The sequence below is a fragment of the Fistularia commersonii genome, chromosome 11 (assembly GCF_037954325.1).
Source record: "Fistularia commersonii isolate RoL2024-O1a breed Wild chromosome 11, RoL_Fcom_v1.0, whole genome shotgun sequence".
Lineage (NCBI taxonomy): Eukaryota > Metazoa > Chordata > Actinopteri > Syngnathiformes > Fistulariidae > Fistularia > Fistularia commersonii.
In genome coordinates this window covers 12,826,370-12,844,685 of record NC_141294.1, presented here as the reverse complement: position 1 = coordinate 12,844,685, position 18,316 = coordinate 12,826,370, and the positions used below count along the sequence as shown (strand labels likewise).

General features: G+C 42.2%; 1 protein-coding gene across 1 annotated transcript in view; it reads left to right on the top strand.

Annotated features, from left to right (window-relative positions):
* clec16a (C-type lectin domain containing 16A) overlaps positions 1 to 18,316 on the top strand; it is a 64,989-nt gene that overhangs the window by 10,804 nt on the left and 35,869 nt on the right. Inside the window, exons 6-9 of the mRNA XM_086155015.1 lie at positions 11,920 to 12,043; positions 12,637 to 12,811; positions 13,198 to 13,248; positions 16,050 to 16,166. Of these exons, the coding sequence (XP_086011141.1) occupies positions 11,920 to 12,043; positions 12,637 to 12,811; positions 13,198 to 13,248; positions 16,050 to 16,166 (467 nt within the window). The remainder of the gene's footprint in view (positions 1 to 11,919; positions 12,044 to 12,636; positions 12,812 to 13,197; positions 13,249 to 16,049; positions 16,167 to 18,316) is intronic.

Below are 18,316 nucleotides of genomic sequence, written 5' to 3'. Positions count from 1 at the left end.
GATGGCAATTGCAGTCCAAGTCATAAATTGGCTTAGTTTGTTTATTAGCTCGTCTGGCTAACAGGAACCTGCAGTGGTTTTGCAGTTTACCGGGGAAGAGTGTTGGAGAGTAACTAATTCATGCTGGAGACTGAGGTTATCATAAGAAATAATAAAGACAAGCAATTATTATTTTGAGCTCTGCAGAGGGGAAGACTCAGCGTGCTCTTTGGAGGCAAGATCGAAAGAATCCCACTGAGTTCCTTCTTGCTCGGCTTTTTAATGTGTGAGTGTGTTCATTTACATATTAACTTTCATTGGAAAATACAGTTCATGCATAGTCATACAGGAGTGAGGTCAGCTCATGCTGCATCTGTTTATAGTTTTAAACAGTTCCTTTGGGCTTTGTGATGTGTTTTCCAAGGATGATATGCTCAGGGAGGATAGGTTCCTAGTTCAAGGACAACTGCACTGTGCCTCAGAAACAAAATTATGCTCAGGGAGGATAGGTACTTGTTCACAGACGGGTGTGCTCAAAGAAAGAAAACATGTCTGGTCGTCATCTTGTGAGTAACTGAGATAAAATTGTTATAAATGTAGTGAGAAAAATCTAACAATTCCCTCCTGTTTATGAGATTACGAACAATGTTAAACACTTCAGCATCATCACTCCATGTTGGTATATAGTTTACAGATAACACTTCATACAACATTATCGTCGTCTTCAACAGTTGAGTCATTATTGTTTTCTTTTTCTGAATCGTTCATAGGCAGTCCCCCATATATTTGTCCAGTGTCGTGAGTCCTTGGTTGGGTCTGCACTGCTATTATCGCCATCTTGACAAAGGCTGTGGAAGCCATTTTAGCAATCATGCTTCTCAAACAAGAAATAATGCACATCGTAAACAAACAAAACAGGATAGGAATCACAATTACCGGTGTAAGGCATTTTAAAATTATTTGCCACCAAGTTCCATTCACAATCCATCCAAGAGGGTCAAACTGTAAAAATGGCATTAAAGTGTTACTGTCCTCTTTACCTTCTAGCTGGTTCTTTATTTTGAGAGTTCTTTATTCTTTTCTCGTGTCTCGTGTCTCGTTTCTCTTTGTCTCTGCCTTCTCCTGCTGGGTTGGGTTCTCCTGTTTTGGCTGGCTCATCCTGGATCCTTCCAACGTAAACGGCTAGGGATCTGGTGGTTTCTTCACTGACGCAGCTGATGCTTTGAGACGAGTAAGACTCGTTCTTACTCCCCTTTGTAGTCAGCCTTCCCCACTAGCCAGTGTCAGTAGCATCAACAGGGAGTACCTTACAGTGAGATTGATGAATCCAAGTGGATCGTTCTGCAATTTTCACTGCGGTCGCGGGTTCAGAAGCACTTGGAGTGGTCCTTCCCAGCGTGCTGAACTCCCAACAGCTTCTCTTTATGACTTTCACGAATATCCAATCACCAACTCGGACCTTCACCTGTGGAGCAGATTGAGATTCGGGCAGATCATTTGCGTCTGTTACATCTCGTTGTCTTAGTGTTTTTCTCATTTATTCCACTAAGGTTGCTTCTGTGTGGGCCTTCTCTAGGTCTGTATGTGTCATTGGTAACCGGTATGCCATGGGTTGGCAGAATGTATTTAGAAATAGCTTTAACTACAGCTTCTGCATCAGCTTTTGTTGTGGGTGCAATTTCCACCCATTTGCTGTAGCTGTCAATCATTACCAAACAATATCCATGTGAATCACTGCAAAAGGATTTTGTGGATCTGGAAACCTTCCTTTCTTTGGTCATAAGTTTCCTTGAGCATTATGTTCAATGCACGTTATACATTGTGCACAAATTTTTTTTAAGTAGGAATTTAGGTTAATGGTATAGAAGTGTTGTGATAAGAGTACCTCCATCCCTCCTGTTGACACATGGCAAGGCCCATGAGTCAAAAGAGCTGCTGCTTTAAATAATGATTTCGGTAGGATGGGTTTTTCATTTAACATCAAAATTCCATTGAAGTCTGTTGCTCCTCTATTGAGCCAGGATTGTCTTTCAGCAGCTGACGCATTCTCCTGAGCATCTTGTAGTACATCATCGTAAATTAATGATGGTGTGGTTGATAGGTTAGCAGCATGCATGCTGTATTTTTGTTTTGCTAGTTCCTTTGCTATTTTGTCAGCAAAGGCATTTCCTATTGTAATATCATCTATTCCTGATTGATTTGCTCTGCATTTTACCACTGCTAATTTTCGTGGGAGCAGAATAACTTCTAGTAGTCCTGTTAAAAGTGCTGCACGCATCACTTTTTTTCCTGTACTCGTCACCATGCCTAGTTGTTGCCACATTTTTGCAAATACGAAGAGTGTGGAGTAGGCATATTGGCTATCAGTGTAAATTGTTACATCAATCCCTTCTGCTGCCTTGCAGGCTTCTGTTTTCTGCTGCTTAAGCTGATAGTGACGTTGGGAACGCCCTTGAGGTTATGACCTGGTTTGGGAGTCCTACCACACCACAGCACAGCCTGTATGTGTGATTCCTCCGTCATCTTTAAAAGATGATCCATCTACTAACCAGACACGACCATTAGGTGGTGGTGTGTCTTGCAAATCTGGTCTTGGTAGAACTACTTGTGATATTACTGCTATGCAATCATGAGGTGTGCCATCTATTGGCAAAGGTAAAAATGTAGCTGGATTGAGTTGTGTACATCGTTTGATGGTAAGATGTGGTTGACTCAGCAGCACCGCTGTGAAATGTAGTTGTCTGGCCGGAGAGAGAAATGACAATTTAGCTTGCAGTAGGAGAACATCTACTGCATGTGGTACTAATAGTTCTAGTGGATGAAATAGAACTACATCAGCCGAATTTTCCACAGCTAGAGCGGCTGCTGCTACTGCTTGTTCACATGGTGGGAAAGCCCTAGCTACACTGTCCAGCTGTTTTGAGTAGTAAGCTACTGGTCTGAATTTATCCCCACATTTCTGTAAGAGTACTGATGTCATATGTGACTGTTTAGAGTCCACAGTTTGGATGAATGGCTTATTGCAGTTAGGATGTGCCAGTATGGATGCACTATAGAGTTGTTGTTTGATTTCCACAAATGCTTCATCTGCTTCTGGTGTCCAGGTAAGAACATCATTCATAGCCAATGGGTTTTCATATGCCACTTTCAAAAGTGTTGCAGTTATGATTGCAAATTATGCGATGAATGCTCTACAATAGTTACATAAACCAAGGAAAGATAGCATTTCTTTCTTCTTGGTTTAGGAGCTTTTTTCACAGCATTTTTTCTTGCTTCAGTTATTTGCTTTCCTGTTTTGGAAATGCTGTGACCCAAATAAGTTACTTCTTCCTGCACTATTTGTAATTTCTCCCTTTTTACTTTTCAACCATGTTTATGTAGGTGCAGGAGTAATTGAACTGAATCACTCCTACATGCATCCTCTGTGTCTGCTGCTAGTATTAGATCATCTACATAGCTTAGCACTTGGCTACCATGTTTATGCCTGAAACCAGCAATGACCTTATGGATCTCTGCTGCAAAGATTGCTGGACTTTCTACATACCCCTGTGGCATTCGGGTGTATGTATATCTTCTTCCATCAAATGCGAAAGCAAACCAGAATTGGCTTTCGGGATGTACTGGTATGGTAAAGAATGCATTGCTTAAATCAATTACAGTGAAGTAAGCTGCAGATAGTGTCAGGTTATTTAGCAATGTATGTGGATCAGGCACAACAGGTGCTTTAGCAACCACTGCTGAGTTCACTGATCTGAGGTCTTGTAACACTCTCCAGTGTTCACTATCAGCCTTTTTCACTGGGAAAATTGGTGTATTTACTGGAGAATCAGAACATAGTCTTATAACCCCTGCATATAATATTTCTTTGATTACTGATTTTATTCCTTTGATAGCATCTGGTTTCAAAGGGTATTGTCTCACATTTGGCCTATAGTCTGTTTTTGGTATGATCACTGCTGGTTCTGCTGTTTTCAAATTTCCCACATCTGTAGGACCATTGGTCCATAGGTCTTTTGGCAGTTTATCATCCTCCTCTAAATGAGGTGGGGTGTGTGCACTTGGTTAGGATGCATGCTCCTCACTTCACCTATCTTCTCTGTCATTTCCTACTTGTCTCTTTTGCCCTCACTGTTGTGACCAATCGCCTGTTTTACCACAATGCCAACATGTGTCATCTCTGTCTATTTTGTCTTTTGTCATTTCCTCTCTGATATCTAAATCTTCCTCTACTCCCTCTCTGGGGTCTCCGTCCTCTACGACCTCCTTGAAACATTACCAATCCTTCGTCATCATCATCATCTTCCACTACATAAACTGATGTTTCTTTGGCTCTGTAATTTCTCTGCATGCCTTGCATGTGCCATAACACTTTCTACTGTCGCTGTTTTCCAATCAATCAGACGTTTCTTTACCCATGCACTTATTTTCGGATCAAATCCTCTCAGCAGACCAAGTTTCAGATGTAGTTGGAAAGGAAAATCATCCTGCTTATTGAATTCTAATCCACTATGGTTTCTAAATTTCCCTTCATAGCGGTATTGAAACTGTGTAACAGTTTTTCCTATTTCTTGTTTCTTCTTTTGTATATTTTGTGTTCATATAGTGGCTTGTTCTATCCATTTTTCAACTTTTCTTACTTCGTCAAACTTTTTGTCACTCTTTTTCTTGTTTTTGCATTTTTCGTGTTCATCCATACGTTTTTCTAGTATTATTTTTAATGATGCTAATCTTAATTTTCCATCCCAATTGCATTTCTTTCTCCATTTTCTTACATATTTTACATTATCCGGATCCAATTTGTGCATGAACTTCACATTCCCTTCCAGATCTTTTTCATTTTTACTACTACAAGAGTTTCCCATTTTACACTACAGGTTGTTGTGGTTAACGATCAGTCACAATGTTCACAGAGATCATCGACTGTGCCAAGCTTCAACTGAACCTAGTATTCTGCGGACATAGCTGTCACTGCAAACCAACTTTCTCAATTTTAACCACATTCAAAAAATTACACTTCAGAGACTGACTCTAGTCAGTATAAAAATCTCTTTGAGGTAACAACACACACACACACACCCTAGTGCACTCTGCTGTACTTTCTTTCAGTGGACAAAAGAATAAACCATATCTACTTTCTTTCAGTGGAAAAAAGTATAAACCATACACGTACCAGTCACACACACGCTTCCTCATTTTGTCTTTGGGGTCTTAGGCCACGCTTTATCTGGTCACTCACCCAGGACCTGTTTGCCTTGGGTGCCCCTACAAGGGGCATAAAGCCCCTGACAAAATAGCTCTTTGGGATCTCATGGACATGCAAACCCCACTGCCATGATATGGTGGTGGCTTGAGGAGAGAATCCCTTTTCCCACAGAGTGAAATTTGGTTTGTGGTTCACATTTTGGGCTTGGACAACTTAGTTAGTTAGTTAGTCCTCTTGCACGAGATGCGTAGAGCCAACCGTGGCTACCAGGTTTCTCCATTGGGGTCTGTCGTTGGCAAGTTGCCGCGCCTATGCCAGGCTCACACCGCAGGCCCTGAGGTCTTGGGCCACAACATCAAGCCAGCGGGTGCGGGGGGCACCTCTGGGTCTTCTTCATCCGGCTAGCTGGGGATTAAAGGCCAAGATGGAGCTTATGGGATGTTCGGCAGGCAAGCGGATATGGCCATACCATCAAACTCGCCGCATTGCTGCGAGGCGAGATGCTGGGGGCTGCTGGGTTCGATCCCTTAGGGTCTTGTTGGTGACATGCTGGGTCCAGCTAATGCCTTCTTATGTCCTCAGGGCCCTGGAGTCAAATCCATCAAGCCTGGCTGCCAGCGTGTTGTTCAGCGGCCAGGTTTCGGAGCCATAGAGTAGGACAGAGATGACTGAGGCATTGTAGACCCGGAGCTTTGTCATCCGGGATATGTGCTGGTGGCGCCACAATGGCCTCCACGGGGACTGCATGACTGACGCCGCAAGGGCACGGCGCTGGTCAATCTCAACTTTGAGATCTCCGGTGTTTGATAGGGTTGAGCCGAGGTACTTGAAGGAATAATAAGCTCGGTTTTTGGCCAGCTTATCTTCAGGCCGAGTTTCCTGGACTCTTCATCAAAAACATGGAGGGCTTCACAAAGCTGGTCAGCGGTCTCACTGAACAGCGTGGTGTCATCCGCGTACTCGAGATCCCTGAGGGTGTAGCTGCCTATGGGGACCCCAGGGATCCGCTCAGAGACTTTTGTCATCAGATGGTCAATGACACAGTTAAAAAGTTCTGGCGCAGCGACACAGCCCTGCCTCACCCCGCTGTTGATGGGGAACCACTCAGAGTCCCGGCCATTCACATGCACAGAGCTTTCGGCTCCTTGGTAGAGCTGCCAAAAGAGTGTGGTTATTTTGGCCGGGACTCCGAGGGATGTCGGGATGTTCCAGAGAGAGCCGTGGTCCACCGTGTCGAAGGCAGCTTTCAGGTCGATGAAGGCGATGTAGAGGTGCCGATCCTTCCTGAACTCCCGGGCCTTTTCAATTATGAGCTGGAGGGCAGAGATGTGATCTGTGGTGGACCGATTGGTCATGAAGCCGGCTTGCTGTTGGCGGCGTCTGCTTCGGGTTGCAGGTAGAGCTGGGTTAGTAGGACGCGGGTGAATAGTTTTCCGGGGATGGAGGGTGATTCCTCTGTGGTTGCTGCAGGTCAGCTGATCGCCCTTATGCTTCCAGAAGGGAAGTATAATGCCCCGCCTCCAGTCATCAGGCAGCGACTCAGTGACCCACACATGGTTGGTGATTTGTGTGAGCCAAAGGATGATGATGTTACCTCCGGCCTTCAGCATCTCAGCTGTGATGGAACATAGGCCAGGGGCTTTGCCATTTTTGAGCTTTGACAAGGCTGCCTTCACTTCGGCTGGGGTGACCGGGGAGATGAGACAGTCCGGGTTATTGTTGGGGTGGGTGGTGGGGGCTTCTGGTAGGGGAGGATGGTTTAGGAGCTCACTGAAGTGCTCCTTCCAACGACTGAGGCAGTCAGCTTCAGTGGATAGGACGTTTCCTGCCGCATCCCTAACCAGGAAGCAGCGCTTGCGGGGGCCTGCTTTCCCTTGGCGGAGCAGATTGAAAAGCTGCCGCAGGTTGTTGTTTTTGGAGGCTGACTCCATGGCCGTTGCCTGGTTTCTCCAGTAGGTTTCCCTGTCTTGACGGATGGAAATGTTCCGTTGGCTGTTGAGGCGCCAGTACAGGACCATGTCCCCACGCAGTCGAGCAGCTCGTCGGCTGTTGACTATGTCCAACGTGGCTTGGGAAATCCAGGGCTTCTTGGGGGCTGGTCTTGTTCGCCCGGCGGCTCCCTTTGAAGCCATGGTCACCTCGCTTTTAAAGTGAGGCCGGTCCCGGGACATCCCGCTGGTGAGGGCGCTAAATCGGTTAGCGATGGAGCAGCTGTAGCGCTCCATAATGGCAGGGTCTAAGACGGGAGGAGTCCAGCTTGGGGGAGGCATTGGCTGAGGCTCCCGCCTTGAGCTTTAGCCGCAGGTCGGCTATCAGCATGCGATGGTCGGTGTTGCCAAGCTGTGCACCTCTGAGGACACAGCAGTTGGTAACCGATGTCTTTCAGCGGCGGGAGATGAGGATGTGGTCTATGGCTTTTTTTGTCTCCCCGTCCGGGCTGTACCAGGTCCAGTGGTGGATTCGCTTTCGGGGGAACCAAGAGTCAGCGATGCAGAGGTTGGTGGCTCTGCAGAGGTTAAGTAACCGTTGGCCGTTGTCGTTGGTGGTGGTATTGACGGAGACTGGGCAGGTTACAGCCGGGAGGGTCGGATCCTGAATGGAGATTGTGGCATTGGCGTTGGTGAGAACAATAACAATGTCATGGGGGGGTGCGGCCTTGATGGCATCTTGCAGTTGGTCATAGAATGTGTCCTTGGCATGGTCTGGGGTGACGTCAGTTGGGCTGTAGGCGACAATGACTGTCAGCTTCCCATGTTGGTGTTGGAGGCGGGCAGACAGCAGTCGATTGCTAACTGGTTTCCAACTGATGACAGTGTTCCTCCGGTGTAGCGGGATGGCTAGGGCTACTCCATAAAGGCCTCTGCCATCATTTGGGCCGCTCCAGAGGAAAAGATGGTCGCCAGCAGTGGTCTCTCCAGTTCCGCGCCAGCGTGATTCACACAGGCCAGCAAGGGTGATGTTATACCTAGAGAGTTCACGGGATAGTAGTGTGGCATAGCCGGGGCCTTCCACCACCCGGCATGGTGAAATAAACCTGTTACGAAACCAACCAAAGCAACCAGAAACGACAGACCCCAATGGAGAAACCTGGTAGCCACGGTTGGCTCTACGCATCTCGTGCAAGAGGACTAACTAACTATAGCCGGGGCGCAGGAGTGTCTGGACATTCCAGCAGGCAATGCAGGTTTTGTGACAGAGATCCAGTTGGCGTAGTCCGGGGGCAGGCAGGGTTCTGTTACCGAGAAGATCCGTCCGGTTTAATCTGGTTGCTGTGGTTGGTTTCGTAACTGGTTTATTTCACCATGCTGGGTAGTTGGCCCTGCGATGGCTATTCAGCTGGTGGGGCTGCCACCTCACAGCACACTGACAAGCTGCTGGAGGCTGCCGGGTTCACGGTTTATTGTGACCCGCCTGCGTGTGCCCCCAACACGTGCTTTTCTCTCAGGGTCTGCTCCCCTAGCCTTTTGTCTTCCCAGACTAACCCATAAGGCAGTGGGTCTGAGCCACACTCTGTCTGGTCCCTCACCAGGGACCTGTTTGCCTTGGGTGACCCTTCCAGGGGCATGAAGCCCCCGACAACTTAGCTCCCAGGATCACTGGGACACGCAAACCCTCCACCACAGTAAGGTGGCAGCTCACGGAGGGCTTGGACAACTTAGGCTTTACCAATTCAACACCTAACAACATCTTCTGACATTAATGAAGAACATGGAAACTGTCTCACCAATTAGAAAACTGGAATCCATTACCATTTTTTCTTGCCACTGGAATCAATTAAATTAGACTACCATTCAATCTGTGATATCCTGGTTTTTCTGTGATGTTAAACCTGAAGTTACATGTATCACATACCAGACTGCTCTTTTATGTGCTTGGCCAGGATGAGTAAGAAGACTCAATTAACAATTTTTACATTTGAAATCCAGGTCTACATAAAGTATTGCAAGAAAGACTCAACTGTTTTGATCGTAAAAAATATGGCTTATGTTTTGTAAAAATATAGTACAAGAATAAGGACACTGTTCAAATTCTCATAGTGAAATTTTCCGTGGTGAGAATATCAGCAACATTCCAGTAGTGTATTTAATTATGCAAATAAATTTGAGTACACCAGCTGAACATAGTTTTTGCTTTCCACACTAGCTGCAACTGATTTAATTTAAAGGTCTTTGAGTTTTCAGGGTGACTTGTCAGAAAGCTGATGTTGTAATGAGTGGGTGTAGCTTTCCTCTACACCTTTTGTCCCTCTTCACTAAGTGTAACAATCAACACCCAGTACTTTAACATAAAATGCATTACACTGGTACAATGGTTTTTCAAACTGATTACTTTTCAATCAAATAGGTTTGCACACAAAATGTTTGAACAAAATCTGCCAAAGTACACAAACAAAATTTGCAGATGAATAAACTAACTGCTAACAAGCTGCTAGCCACTGGCTGAGATAAACATGTCCATGTCACTCATGCTTCAGAATCCATTGTGAAAACAACCCTGCTGAACTCATTATTGGTTTGCAGTACTTTTTTTAAATTTTATTTGTTTTTGTGCCATTTTAAAATTGTAACAACGGCAATAGAGGTGAAGAGATGGTAGCAAAGCCTCAACAAGACTTTCTTGGTTTGTATCTTGGTTTGCCGTTCGGCTTAGAGAGACCATTAGTCTGTACCATACTGAAGAAGGAAGAGACAATAAAAGGAGCTAATGCTCTTGAACACGAAGCAGAGTCAATCAGGATCAAAATGATGTTTTGTAGGCTATCCGATACATGCATTTGTAAATGTAAAGAAAGCTTTCATTTGGGGGGTCAGTCAATGTTTCTCTTAATTTATAATGGAAAACACGTTTTGATTTACAACCGTTTTGGTTTAAGAACATCACTGAGGAATTCATTATGTTCAGAAACTAAGATATCATTATACTTGAGTGTTCAGATTACAGGAGGATGCTTTTATATACATGTGTGAACACATCAAAATGCCTTTTAGGATGAATTTAGATCAAATTTCTCATAGTATATTCTGAATGTTGGACTAAGGTCATTGTGGCTAAATTCAGCAAAAATAATTTAACCCTCCCTGACAGATACTTCAAACAATGCAAGCCTCATGCTATTTTCTCATTATGATTATGAAGGTCATGATAGACACAGAACTACCTTTTCTTTGCAGTGATCTACATCATTGCTTCCAATAGATTCCATTTAGCATGACATGCAAGAAATGACAACCTGGAAAAGGATTTTGTAAAGCATCGAGATCATTTGAGCCTGGGTGAAAAATATTCTCATCGAATGAAGTAACTGCACTAAGATTCCAGGTTTTCCTGTATTTTCAGACATTAAAAAATGACCCTGAGATCATGTCGACATTATTACCAAAAAAATACACAGCAATTCAAGTGCACAATTGAGGGACCTTCAGATGACACAAACTCCTTTTCCAGTTGGGGTGTTGTTTTGCAGTTTTTAGTTGAAAAAGATACCTGTGGGGTCTTTCCCAGCCTCGTCCCTTCTCAGCCACTCATTTATTCAAATTTACCCTGTGTTTGTCCCCCCAACTCCTCAAAAACCACTCCTCCTCCTCTTCCTCTCCTTGTCTCTCTCCTCTTCCCCCTCCCCCTCTGCGCGCCCCATCTGCCTAACTCCAGTCTCATGTAAGTTGGTTCCATTCATTCAGTCTTTTTGTCATGGCTCAGTTTGCAAGACACTTACCTTTCTTTTTCCAAATGATGTTAACAAATTAAATTTGCTGTTTTCATTACTGTCTTGGTGAGAAAGGGATTGCAATTCCTATGTTACTTTTGTCAATACACAGACCTATCCCTTTCTTTATGATTCATATTTTTGAAATTCTTGCTCTATTAAATCTGGCAAAGTGTCTCATCCGCTTGCATACCACAAGAGCCTACATTCCCCTGTTATCAATTAAGGATGTTGATCCCAAATAATTTATTTACGTTGAGCACCATGTATTAGCCAATCTTTTGGCTATAGAAATGACAGTCTTGTTCACTGGTTATCTATGCCCCCAGTTTACTTTTGTGTTTATCATCTAACAGACAATGACTTAATACAATTGTCTGTTTGATTTTTGATCCTTTTTCATTCCTTAATCTTTTTTTCTCTCAAATTCATTATTTGTTTCAAGCACAGATCATTGGGCTGTCACTTTGTGTAGGAATTATAACAGAAAAAAAAAGATTCTTTATATTTTAAGTCAGTTAAAGCTTTTATTCACAGAATATGTTTTATTGACTTTCACATTCCCTTTTCTACTGACAATCCTTGAAGAAAAAAATAAGTCGTTCTAATTAAATTTATGTTTTATTCATTACTGATGAAAAGTTGAAAGGACAATTTAGATTATATTTTCCTCTTCTAAAAATAAGGATTGTGTTAAATGGAAAATCAGTTTTTCATCTTTTACTTAAATCATTCTCATTTTAATGTCATATTGAACTGGCTTTTCTTTTTCTCCAATCTCAAGAAATTTTCTTTTTTTATTACATTAGATGGACTAGCTCATTTTTGGTATGTAGTTAATTAATTATTTGATTATTTCTTTTAATTTGGCCCCTTTTTGGAAGATTGGAATTATTGGTTGTTTTTGAAATCCCATTGACCCCCTGTAATTGTTTACAACCAAAACATGTGCTTGAATGCGTGTATATGTGTGCATAACTTTGCTTGGTCTGGCCATATTAACAACAGTTCTCCCTACTCCTGATCTCTCCAGTGGACAATCAGCACATGCTTCACTACATCCGAGATAAGACAGCAGTGCCGTATTTCAGCAACTTGGTCTGGTTTATTGGCAGCCATGTCATTGAGCTGGACAAGTGTGTGCAGACAGATGAAGAGTAAGTGTCTCTTCAATGTAACTATTTGGGATCACAACTGTCTCTCTTGGAAAGCAGTTTGTTATACAAAGGCTAAATGATTTTAATTTACAATTGTAATAATGATATTTTTCTTAGATTTTATCGCTATTTATTTTACTAGTTTTGTCTTATTTTGTGACCTGCATGAACACATCCACCTTCCACTTTGACTTCTGCAATTTTCTTCCAGATTGATTTGAAGTTGTCTGTAGTGAAAGCGAAAGGATGTTTGTAAGAAAACTGGTGTCTACTGATATTTCTTGTATGAAAAGTGATTCAGATTTTCTCTTTAAGATTTTTAGCTATTGTTTCTTATGGTTAGAAGATGTTTTGTATCAGTTTATGTTAAACGTAGCTAAACGTAGTTGTTTTCCCATTTAGTTACAGTAGTCTAGTTTATGTGCTAATCAAATGTCTTGTCTGCTTGAATTATCTGTGTATTTGTGAATTAAACACAACTTTTATGGTATTATGTTGACATGTGAATATGATTTCAATCCATCCAGTTCCAGGTATTTTGATAACTTTGCTGTTTGCTATACTTAATCTGGATTTGACACTTTATTTGTCAGACATAAAAACCGTGGAAAGTTAAGTGACCTCGTAGCGGAGCACCTGGACCACCTCCACTACTTGAATGATATTCTCATCATCAACTGTGAATTCCTCAATGATGTTTTGACTGACCACCTCCTCAACTGCCTATTTCTGCCCCTATATGTTTACTCTCTGGCTAGCCCTGAAACAGTAAGTTACAAAGACCATTTTTGGCTAATTAAAAAGAATTTACCAAAAAGCTTTAGAAAATTCATGTTGCAATAAGCAATGCATGACTAGTAATTGAGTAAGTAAATGTAAAGTAAATATCCTCTTCAAAAACTAGCATGTAATTAGTAAGTGAGGAGAGACATGCATCTTGGTTTAATTCACATATTGCATTTGCACAAATAAATTGACAACATTTGTAAATCACCTAAATCATTTTAGATATTATATGGCTGTTAAAAAGTGTTTCAAAACATGGGATGTCCTCTAATGAAAGCTACAAAGTGGAACCATGGATGTATAAAACTATTTGCCAGTTTAATTTGTTAATATATGTCTGAACTGTTATTATGTTTTTGTTTTTTCAGTCTGAAGAGCAAAAGATCAATTCTCAGGTGTCTTTATACCTGCTCTCTCAAGTAAGAAACTCACACACTGTAATCACTTCTATACAATTGTGCCTCTGGTTGAATTACTACCATATTTTAAGATAATGATCAGTCTGCTTTTAGTTTTTTTTCCAAGTTTTATTTCTTACATTACACATTTGGTGAAGTATCATATTTCAGAGGAGGACATTGAGCTATATATCCATCTGTCTGTATAGCGTATCCTGTATTCAGCCTAGCAGGAAGGCTGGAACCTATCCCAGCTGTCTTTGGGCGAGAGGTGGGGTACACCCTGGACAGGGTGCCATTCAATCACATATATTGATATACAGCCATTCCCTCTCATTAATACATGTGAGCAATTTAGGGTCCCCAATGAACCTACTGCATGTTTTCGGGCTGTGGGAAGCTGAACAATCCAAAAGATACCCACGTGGACAGGGGAGAACGTGTAAACTCCACACAGAAAGGCTCTCCTTATTGGAATTGAACAAGGGACCTTCTTGCTGTGGGATATATACCGTATCCTCTACTGGTGTCAAGTTGTCAATTACTCTATGCTGAGCCCCTCCCAGATGGCTGAACTTCTCACCCTATCTCTAAGGGAGAGCCGATAGCTTCCTTGTCTTGATATCATTGGCTTTTATCTTCTCATTTTGACATCTCAGTTTATTAGTATGTTATCTGATACCTGACATACATGATGGTTCTGACAGTGTTCATACCATTTAGCTAACCTTCCAGGACATGGTTCACTCTGGGTGGGTATTTGACTGCTGTTGCAGCCTTTTTAATCCTCTTTTTTTGTGGTAACATAAGGTACTAGTTCTTTGCTGAATGTCTGCAATTGGGCCTTTGGATCCAAGCCTTGTTGGTTTTGATCATCTTTCTTATTGTCAGTGAAAGTTCTCAATCATCAGTGTCACCAGGGGGCCCCACTGCAGTTAGGTCTAAACCTTCATAGCCAGATAATCACTAAGTGGAGAAACGATCAGTGCCATCATCTACAGTGATGACATTAAGTTGTTTCATGTCATCTGAATGGCATCTTTTGTTGTAACTCGTTAACAGTAGTTTTAGGTATACAAGCGCAAAGGATAGGGATGGATCTGGGGCTTAAGTCGGGGCTTATACTGGGTTAATCCAGACAAGGCGTGAGTCGTTCCCAGCAAACTAAATGTTTTGGTCAACCAAGCTGGGTTTAAAGTGGGTTTGTTAGGATCTGATGTTAGTTATTGATACCCCTCATTGTATGAGGCTATCCTCATCATTAAAATTTTAACCATCTGTTGAGTCCTAACCTGAGGAGCAGGCTCTCCTGTATTGTCCCATAGGTCTGTGGAGTTGTTATTTTGTTTCCCTAATGTAAAGCTCATAACATACAATATACAACGTATTTTCAAACTTGTGTCTAAATCAGTGGTTCTTAACCTTGTTGGAGGTACTGAACCCCGCTAGTTTCATATGCACATTCACCAAACCCTTCTTTAGTGAAAAATAAACTACAATTTTTTTCAAGCGGGGCGTGTCGTCACGAATTGACACGAGTCGGAATTTGTCTCGATATCGGCGGCGGAGGCCCTGCCGAAACTCTGAGACCAGCTCACCGAACCCCTAGGCTTCGATCGAACCCAGGTTAAGAACCTGAAGAAGTCTAGATGTGTGTGCTTCAGGGTTCTTAAAAGTTATAGGTATTTGAAGATGTCCTAGAGAGATTCCACATCCCCACTTAGTTCATGAACAATCTTTAGTTGGCTTTTAACATTATTTCATGTAAATTTCCAAACATTTGTACATGTGTTTGTTATTACATAGTAGTCTTCATTGTGGTCAATCAATGCACTGCACAGGTTAGTCTAGTTGGCCTTGACGATGTCATCAACTGCTCTAATGATGGCTGTCAGTTGGACTGGACTGTGCCCTTCTTGAAGCTGTTCACTACTGGCCTATCTTCCCTTGGGTTAATTACTCTAGTTGGGGCCCATTGATTTGGTTACTTTGGACACAGTTTGTGCCCAGGAGACCAGGTGGAAAGGCAGCAGGAGTTTATTGGGAAAATTCTGGAAGTGATCATAGTGTTAAAATTATGAGTCTGAAGCTAGAGATTGAAGGTGGAATGCTCAATGTTAGGATGTTAGTTAGAAGTCAAGGATAAATTATAGACTGACTTCGATGAATTTTGCAGAAAGGATGGATATAACAAAAAATACTCTCTTCCAAAGTTACCCCAGGAACATAGGGTAACTTATAAGAGCGGATGTAGGAGCACACAGATTGATTACACCTTGTGGAGATGACGTAATCTGAAGGACCCCTGCAAAGTAGTCAAAGTAGTGGGAGGTCACAGTGTTGTCAGATAGCATGGGATGGTGATGTGTAGCACTATGCAGGAGACAGAAGAAACCAGACTATCATACAGGGATTTGTAGCACAAGGTTAAGGTAGAGAGGTGGCAAAAGACAAAGAAAGGGTGTACGATGGTGGTTGTGCTTCTCACTCATTTAGGTGTTCATCTTGTTGTCCTGCATTCTTGAATAACTGTTGCTTTGGTATACAGCTCATTGTTTTCATTTATGGCCCTCGTGGAGATAGTTTGTAGAGCTGTATTCATAATGTCTTCTAGGGTGTGGGATGCTGAGTATCCGCTTAAGTTATGATCTTCAATCTCAGATCAGTCGCCCCTTGTGTGGGGAGTTAGTGTTGAATGTAAACCATTTAGAGTGATTTTTTTCCCTTTTTATATATATTTGACATTTCCCTTTTAAGATTTCCTTCTTTTACTTGTTTTTTTTTTAATTGATTGTGTTTTTATTTGTGTCTGTATTTTCTAGGTGTTTCTGATCATTCACTATCAGCCACTAGTCAACACCCTGGCAGAAGTTATTCTCAGTGGAGACCTATCTGTCTTTGTCCCACAGACAGACATGCACAGCGCACACAAGAATATGGTAACAAATATTCTCTTTCTCTGGAAAAACATTTATAACTAACAAGGGACCATTTATCTTAGTTACACCCTCCTCTTCTTGAGATTTTTCAACCATTACAGCCCAGACTTGTAGTATGTTTGACATTCTTCATATTGCTTGTCTATTGGTACCTGCATGATCGGTCATGATTATAGGTGACAAATGTAAACAGAAATTAAACTATTAACAGATAGCTTAATACATGTAAGACTAGAAAATTCACACTCACCAGCCACTTTATTAGGTACACCTGTCCAACTGCTCGTTAACACTTAATTTCTAATCAGCCAATCACATGGCGGCAACTCAGTGCATTTAGGCATGTAGACATGGTCAAGACAATTTCCTGCAGTTCAAACCGAGCATCAGTATGGGAAAGAAAGGTGATTTGAGTGACTTTGAACGTGGCACGGTTGTTGGTGCCAGAAGGGCTGGTCTGAGTGTTTCAGAAACTGCTGATCTACTGGGATTTTCACGCACAACCATCTCTAGGGTTTACAGAGAATGGTCTGAAAAAGAAAAAATATCCAGTGAGAGGCAGTTCTGTGGGCGGAAATGCCTTGTTGATGCCAGAGGTCAGAGGAGAATGGCCAGACTGGTTCAAGCAACAGTGACTCAAATAACCACCCGTTACAACCAAGGTAGGCAGAAGAGCATCTCTAAACGCACAGTACATCGAACTTTGAGACAGATGGGCTACAGCAGCAGAAGACCACGTCGGGTGCCACTCCTTTCAGCTAAGAACAGGAAACTGAGGCTACAGTTTGCACAAGCTCATCGAAATTGGACAATAGAAAATTGGAAAAACGTTGCCTGGTCTGATGAGTCTCGATTTCTGCTGCGACATTCGGATTGTAGGGTCAGAATTTGGCGTCAACGACATGAAAGCATGGATCCATCCTGCCTCGTATCAACGGTTCAGGCTGGTGGTGTAATGGTGTGGGGAATATTTTCTTGGCAATCTTGGGCCCCTTGGTACCAATTGAGCATCGTTGCAATGCCACAGCCTACCTGAATATTGTTGCTGACCATGTCCATCCCTTTATGACCACAATGTACCCAACTTCTGATGGCTACTTTCAGCAGGATAATGCGCCATGTCATAAAGCTGGAATCATCTCAGACTGGTTTCTTGAACAAGACAATGAGTTCACTGTACTCAAATGGCCTCCACAGTCACCAGATCTCAATCCAATAGAGCATCTTTGGGATGTGGTGGAACGGGAGATTCGCATCATGGATGTGCAGCCGACAAATCTGCGCCAACTGTGTGATGCCATCATGTCAATATGGACCAAACTCTCTGAGGAATGCTTCCAGCACCTTGTTGAATCTATGCCACGAAGAATTGAGGCAGTTCTGAAGGCAAAAGGGGGTCCAACCCATTACTAGCATAGTGTACCTAATAAAGTGGCCGGTGAGTGTATAATAGCAAACAAAATCCAGCAAAATCCAGCCATCCATTCTTACAAGGCCTGTAAGAATATATAAGAATTTCACATATTTTTGGCTATGTCTGATCACAATAACGTCTCTCCCTCTGTTGGCTACTGTCTATAATTTTCCCCCTTTTTTTTGATCCATACAATACCAGCTATAGGATACAAATTCAAATATATTTTCCAAACATTGCAAAAAAACATCCACAACCCATATGGGTTATACTGAATTTTTTTTGCACTTTTCTTTGCACTTTTTTGCACTTTACACAGAGTCAACATCTAATAATGCTCAGAGTCCTGTTCGGGAATCTAGAATAAGTGAGGACAAGACATTATTTCAAAGTTATCCCATTTCAAATCTTTGAATATAAACTGCCAATAGAAATCATAACTACTTTTTCATGGGTATAATAACAAAGACATGAGAAGTGATTAATACCTATCAAATCTGAAGATATGATGATGAAAATGCAAACAATACCTGTCTTTCAAAAGTTGCAAATCAGGGTTTCATTGTAAGTAACTGCCTCTAGTTGTGGGGTTTGCTCATTTCTTTCATTTCGGATCATAAATTAAATTTATGCACATGTTTATACTGATGATATAGTTATCTTCTTTATTTTTTATTTCATTTATTTTATATGTTAAATTTTTTCCCATCTTTTTATAGCTTACTGCTGCACATTA